Source organism: Camellia sinensis, chromosome 15 (genome assembly GCF_055761805.1).
Source record: "Camellia sinensis isolate YWXY chromosome 15, ASM5576180v1, whole genome shotgun sequence".
Lineage (NCBI taxonomy): Eukaryota > Viridiplantae > Streptophyta > Magnoliopsida > Ericales > Theaceae > Camellia > Camellia sinensis.
In genome coordinates, this window is record NC_138975.1 from 75324286 (window position 1) to 75331471 (window position 7186).

A 7186-nucleotide genomic window follows, 5' to 3' on the forward strand; every position below is an offset into this window, starting at 1 on the left:
AAATTAATAATAATATAATATTAATAGTTATTATATAAAATATATATTTTTTTTTTTAATTGAGCAGGGAGGTCGGCAGCCGGCGGCTTCAATTATTTTTCTTTCTTTATTTTTTTTTATTTACTTTATTGATATAATACAATATATAAAATATTTAAAATATATTATTTGCACTAATATTTATACAAATATTCAAAATATATAAATATATATATATACAAAAATAGTAAAAATAAATAGACTAATAAAATATATTTTAACAGGTCAAATATGTAACATTTAGGTATCAATCAATTATTAAATTCATACTTTTTATGTTAGACAACCCAATTCATTCGGATTTATCATACTCAATTTTTTACGTATAAACATTTAATATTTGGTCAACCTTAATAAATTGAACAAAATAGTTTTGTTCACATGTAAATATTTGAATAATGTGTAAATTTTCGACCCTGGTTAATCCGAACATATAATGAACAAAACCATCACTCAAGTGATTTTATGAACAAGAAAAACAAAACGAAAAACAAAATAAAACAAAACAGAACAAAATTGCCTTCGTCTAGTTAACTACAATTTTCATTGATACATTCTTTCAAAGCAAGAATTTGAGTGTCATCCATGGGGTGCAAATATTCAAAACCGATTGATTCCAATGTTTTTAAATCCTACATGTTCAAAGATAATAATATTTTGAGTTGGGAATAGAAGTATAATGAAGATGAGAATGAGGTGAACTAATTAATAATTAATGATATCATGAGTGTGCTGTGTTAGATGATAATGGAGAAGATTATGAGTGTTGAACGATGATGTGTAAAGAGTATTTTGTGTTTTGATGTATGAATTCTTTGGATTGATAGAATACACACCATTATTGTCCTTAATAGTTCTTTTACTTAAAGATATTATTATAATATAAATTTAATGTTTTAGTGGTGTGTACTGAGACAATTTATGGTGTGTAACAGAATTACCCGTTACTAAAATATCCTATTTCCGAACCAACCCTTGGTTTAACTTTCTTATCATGTTAGCGTGTGTTTGTACCAAAAAATGGCAACTTGGCGTCAAAAGCAAGAAAGGGCCATTTGGAGCTTGAACTTTGAGGAATTGCCCACATATATTCACGAATTGAGGCCTTCTAGCTATAAAGAAAGCCAATTAACAATGACTAACCATTCTTGCAAGCTTAAAAGGCCTATTGGCAAGTCTGTCTAGCCTTATAGAAATCTGGAATCCTGCAAATTACAAAAATTTACATTCGGCCTAGAGCATGGTGCAGGAATTCACTCACAGAAGTTCTAGACCACGGTGTAGGAATACATTCGACCTGGATCATGGTGCAGGAATTTACATTCTGCCTAGATCATGGTGCAAGAATTTGGAGTCTTCCTAGATATGACGCAGAACTTCATGGACAAGTGGCATAACTTGATTTTTTAATTCAATATGAAAAGTCCTAGTGTCTCGAGTCCATTAGTTTCATAAGCATATGTATCAATGTCGGGACTTGATTGCTAAATACAATAGTAGCCCATTGTACAACTTCGCCTATCCTTCATACTTTCTTTTGGGGCTCGAAGCGATTTATTCTGCAAGTCTAATTAGGCTTCAAAAAGCACCAGATTAAGCCAACTCACCCACGAAGGCTAATTCAGCCTGCAAGTTAACAAGAAAAACATTAGACCGTTGGGTAACACAAGTTAATGGACTAATAACCATTTGGTTCACTAGAATGAGATTGAATGGAATGGAATGGTCATTCCTTAATTTTCCTATTCATTCCCTTGAATTGGTGAATGATAACTTTATTTATAATAAATTTTTCATTATTGTTTTAGTCAACCAAACATGAGAATGAATATTTTGAAGGAATGATCATTCCATTCCACTCCATGTCAAACACTACCTAAAAGCATACTAAGGGGAGCCAAAATATGTAACATTTCAGCACCTATCTAAATATTCTAGAGGGGATTCAATCCTAGGTCTTTAGTAGCACACTAAGGCCATGTTTGTTTGGGTGGACATGAGCTTGGGATTGGACTAATAGTCCAATAAAATTATTAATTCGATGTTTGGTTAAACAATTGAAGTACGGATTAATTATTTTAAACTTGACTATTAGTTAAGATAGGATACATAATCCAACAGATTGGTTGTCCTAGGACTATTAGTCATGGGAATGTTAATTTAGTCCGCCCAAACAAACATGGCCTAAGAGATTTTTTCTAGTAAGTTAGCTGGAACCTTCCACACTCCCATCTTATTCCAAGCTCACCACCCATAACATTTGATTGACTAGTTTGGAGTTTAGCTAGCAAACTAGATTAAGTTGGTTTCAATTATGCATACGTGGCCTGTCATACAAGTGTCTATATACATATATATAGTTGTCTATAAAATTTGACTAGGCTGAAAAACTATATGGAACTTGAGTGTCGGTGTTTCATCAACTTTTGGGTACATCAATATCATGCGTTGGACAACAAAGAGATGATAGGGTGAAGAATGGATTATGATTGATCACATGGTCTAAACATTATTTCGTTTAAGAATGGTTCTAGAAATAAAATAAATAAATCAACCACTTAAACAGATGAGAAAGCCACTTTCTACTTTCAGGCAAAACAAGAGTATGATAGCATTCATTGTGTTGCTGTTACTAGTGTATTTATTTACTGCAGAAACTGCCTAAATATCAGCCCCTCTTTGATTGAACATGCCTATATGCATAACTAATGAGATTATGTTTTTGTTCTGTCTAAATAATTTGCTTTTGCTGCAGGTCTTTGGTTCAAAGAAGGTGAATTATGTCAATGGACACCAGCTAAAGCACCATAGGTGAGGGTGTGATCTTTTACCATCTTATAGATTCATTCACTTTTGTAGATTTCTTTCAACCATCTGTGGAAGATTAATTCATTTGATGTGATTTCAAGCAATATGCTGACAGTTCATGAAGTGGGCATATTCCACCAGTAATTTCATCGGAGAAATTGTTGGATAACTTTAATACTTCATGCCTTTTGTACCTTATTTCTTCTGGAATTTTTGACTCGTTAAATTTCCATCAGAAACCTGTTACACTGCTAGGGCTAAGGACATTATCCTTGAGTTACCCATCAGTAAGGAAATTGTATATTATTATGGTGTGTCAGATATTTGAGTGAATGATGTCACGGGGCTTAGTGTTCATGAACACATTTTGATCATTTGATTTCATTTTGCGACTCCTAGTTAAGATTTTCTAGCATGATATGAAATACCATTTTCCCACTTAAATGTTTGCATCAAGTCATGCTTATGCTTCTTATGTGGTACGTTGATGCCGCCAAGTGCTTCCATTTTCCTTGAATTCCAATCAATAACCTTCTTCCTTGGTGGCCGCATTGTGGGACTTTTAAGTGGAGAATTGGAACAAATTGCATTTTTCATTAATTACATTCATTGGTTCAGGTCAGGACATTTTTTTTTTTTTTCTTGTTCGAGGCAGATTATTAGTTGGTAAGTATATGTTTAAATGAGTATTGAATCTTCTACTGGTATCCGCGTGATGTCTTTGATGAAATATTTTGCAAATAGCAGTATTACAATCAATCACAATGGACAAACATTTTGCAAAAAGGCTTGTGGAAGAAAATGAAAAGAAAATCAACAAAGTTGTTATTGAAATGAGACTGACCTAAGAACTTGTTATGTATGCATGGGTAATTAATTAGGCAGTGAATACCCCCTTGGTTAAGATCTTGGTATGTGAAGTAACCTAAGTTATGATACAAAAATGTGCTCGAAGTTATAATCAACAGCTCAAAGACATGAAGCTTAGCTTGCCCAAAATAAGAAAGAAAAGCTTGTAAATCATAGTACTTGTCCCAATATGAAAAGGGCAAAGAAGCAATAGGCAGTTATATTATTTGCATTATGAAACACTTCTAGATCTACCTTCTATATGCCAATGATATATTCATGAGAGAGGACCTGCCTGCATATATAACACCAACCTTAATCTGTATAGGTTAGAAATTAAACCAGAGGAAAAAAATTCATTGAATAAATGATTACTTTTATAAATAAAAATATATATATATGTATGTGCGTACAACAGCAATTATGTGTTTTTCTTCTACACAAACAAAGATCACAAACAGCGGGAACAAACTGCGCAATCAAACCAGCAACCCCTCTATTATTAGTTCACTAGCAAGGGTATTTTACCCAAAATTCAAATCTTATCTAACATTTGAAAAGCAGGGACAGAATCTACACATTCCTGTTGCAATTGTAGTCCTGTTGTATCACTCCATCTATCCGCAGTCTTTGCACTCAGTGAACTACTGGCTGAACAACACTTATTCTCTACCATAACTGCCTCAGCAGGCAAGCTTAGAGTGTGTTGAGAACTCCTATATCTGGCAAACAGGTAAGTAACAGACCTCATTTTGTTCTGTTGCTCTTTCAAGATGCCCATAGGCCGATAATCACTACAATTTGATGAAATGCTGTTGGAAGAGCAATTTGTATCTTCTGTCATTGCCTCATCATCATAGGGTGAATTGCTTGCAAAATCGCAGCTGACATCTATTTTCATTGCCTGATCTGAGGGTGAGACTGGGTTACATCGAGAACCGTGTCTAAGCTTCACAAGTGTAGCCTCTACATCAAAGTGAAACTGAATAAACCTTCAAGAAGTCATCAGTTAGCACCTACTGTCATAAATGCATAAACTCTTATTTTCTTATGAACTTTTGTGGGGGCTTTTTTTTTTAAAAAAAAAAAATCATGGCTGAAAAGCAACACTGTGTTTGCATTTCCTTATTCCTGTTTGTCACTCTTGATAATAAATTATAAAAACTATTCAAAAGCATCACTATCCAAGCACCAAACACTTAAAAAGAAAGTGAATGTACTTGCAAATTTCTAGTTTAGAATCCGACAAAGGCACATTTCATTGTAAGTAAATTGTAGGATAATATTATTTCCCATGTACCCCCAAAAAAAATTAGGATAATATAAACCATTTTGATTTGTTGCCATCCCCAGCACAAATAAATAAATAAAATAGAGAACTTGTACATAAATTTATCTCCCAACTGCAAAAATATATATATAAATAAATACACGGTTTATATTTTTTCTAGTTATACCACTTTTTTCTTATCCTCTAAAATCAAGATTCATAGTTTAAAATGGCTATCAGTGGCAAAGCATTTTTCTTACAAATGGAGACAGACACCAGTAAATTTCAGATTGTCAGATCACAGTTTGCACTTGGTGACATTAAATTGATTACCATGGAATTTATAGTTGGAGTTGGATATTTGAAATATGGAAACTATATGGGAATGTTTGGTTATTAGGATCATAGCATGGGATTGGAATTGTTAGTCCATGGACTCACAATCCCATGTTTAATTGCAAATTTTATTAACTGAATTACATGTACAGCGGACAAGACAAATTTCTAATATTGAAAAGAAGTAGGATCATAATTTCAAGTATGAAACAAAAAATATTAAAATAAATAGTTATCTCACCAGTTTAATTAGATAACTAATTCTACACTAATTCATGAGATTATTAATCCTTTCAATATTAATCATATGCCTATATGTACAGTGGAAGGAGAGAATGAAACAAGATTTTTCACTTTTATACAAGAATAATTGTATTTGTGCAGATACAATAATACTAACAGAGACAACATCATATCTTCCACACTGTTGTTCTCCAATCAACAAGGAAAAAGCAAATGAGTTAATACATTGAATAAGCTGTCTTAAGAGGGATTTCATTTGTTGTCAATATCATTGCAGACTTTTGGATTGCTGTAACTTAGATCATGCTCTCTCTGTATACTATGAATATGGTGGGTATGGCAAATAGATGTTTGCATTGCATGTATGTATGTATGTATTAAGTAAGGAGGTGCCTTACAATTAATTAAAAAGTTTCCAAGTGCACGGTATTCAGGCTACATGACCGTTGTGTTTGGTTGGGAGATTTGGAAAGTGATTTGAAAAGGAAAAAAAAAAAGTGTATGAAACTAAATATAAATATATTTTATTCATATTTCACCGAATTTTTTCCTTTTTTCATTTTTCTTTCCAAATCCATCAACCAAACACAGCGGACAAGTTATTAGTTTCTCAAAGATTTGTATTCTCACTGAAATCTAGCATTTGCAGCTCTCCAAATACATAGAATACAGATTTAAAGAGAAACGTGGTAGGTGTGATCAGCACAAGTTTAATTGTCAGATTAATAATGGTTTAAAACAGAACATATAAATGCAGAGTATTATTGCAGTCAGTCAGTATGTTTATCAGAATAAATTAAAAAGGGCATGTGAAGAAGTGCAATGGGACATTTGGTTTTTAAGAAATTAAACTAAGATATTATTATGATATGAGTAATCATCAAATTTAACTAAACAAAAGGAGTGATATTGCATATGATAATTTCATCATTACTTTTAACTAAACACAACGATTTGAATCAACACAAGACAGACACACAACACAATTAACCAAACCAACACATTTCTGATTTAAAAATCAAATGCATATGGTGGAGAGAGAGAGAGAGAGAGAGAGAGTAGTTAGTAAGTAGTACCATAGATGGAGAGAGAATCATCTTTGATGATCTTCGAAGGTGGCCTCTCCAGCGAACTAGACGAAGGTGGTCTCACCCTTCCCAGCATCTCTTCTCTCCCTTTAGAACAACTCTCTCTCTCTGTGTATATATATATAGAGAGAGAGAGAGGGTTTCTTTGTTTGAAACATTTGGAGGGAAAAAGGAGCCATTGACGCCGCGGCAACTAAAAAAGGGAGCGGGAAGCAGCTACGAATAAAACTATTATTCAAAAAGTAATTTTAGGAAAATGTATTATTTAAATTAATTCAAATCATTCAAACATATATATTTTGAATTACTAATTTAAATTTTGATTAAATATTTTAAACATTTTTCTCATTTTAAAGATTTTATTAATACCTTTTAAACTATATTAATTTTATAAAAATTAAATTTATATATTTTTTATCAAAATAAAATAAATTTTTTTTGCTTTGAAAAAATATCAAAAAAATAGAAAGTTAAAAAAATAATCATAAATTTATGAAAGTACAAATAATTTATGCACTACATAGTGCACATAAGTGTTGTACTTCCACAAATT

The 7186-nt window shown here is 32.1% G+C and overlaps 1 protein-coding gene across 3 annotated transcripts; it reads right to left on the minus strand.

The window, feature by feature from the left end:
* Positions 1–4055: 4055 nt before the first annotated feature.
* On the minus strand, positions 4056–6752 carry LOC114284157 (uncharacterized). Of its 3 annotated transcripts, none has more exons than XR_003636795.2 (2): positions 6622–6752; positions 4056–4688 (listed from the first exon to the last, which is right to left on the minus strand). XR_003636795.2 is itself a non-coding variant. In XM_028227047.2 (2 exons), exons 1-2 carry the CDS (start codon positions 6707–6709, stop codon positions 4232–4234), a joined length of 519 nt encoding a protein of 172 aa, XP_028082848.1. In that variant the 5' UTR covers positions 6710–6748; the 3' UTR covers positions 4056–4231. The 3 variants fall into 3 exon arrangements, 2 of the variants coding, with proteins under 2 accessions (XP_028082848.1, XP_028082849.1); XM_028227047.2 differs by having other exon boundaries at positions 4056–4662; positions 6622–6748; XM_028227048.2 differs by having other exon boundaries at positions 4056–4678; positions 6622–6743.
* Positions 6753–7186: the final 434 nt, after the last annotated feature.

Bases quoted from the DNA above. Each gene is read 5' to 3' on its own strand.
- LOC114284157 (XM_028227047.2), bottom strand. From the start codon at position 6,709: ATGCTGGGAAGGGTGAGACCACCTTCGTCTAGTTCGCTGGAGAGGCCA. The intron at 4,663-6,621 runs GTACTACTTACT...ACTTTGATGTAG, and splicing joins TGATTCTCTCTCCATCTATG to AGGCTACACTTGTGAAGCTT.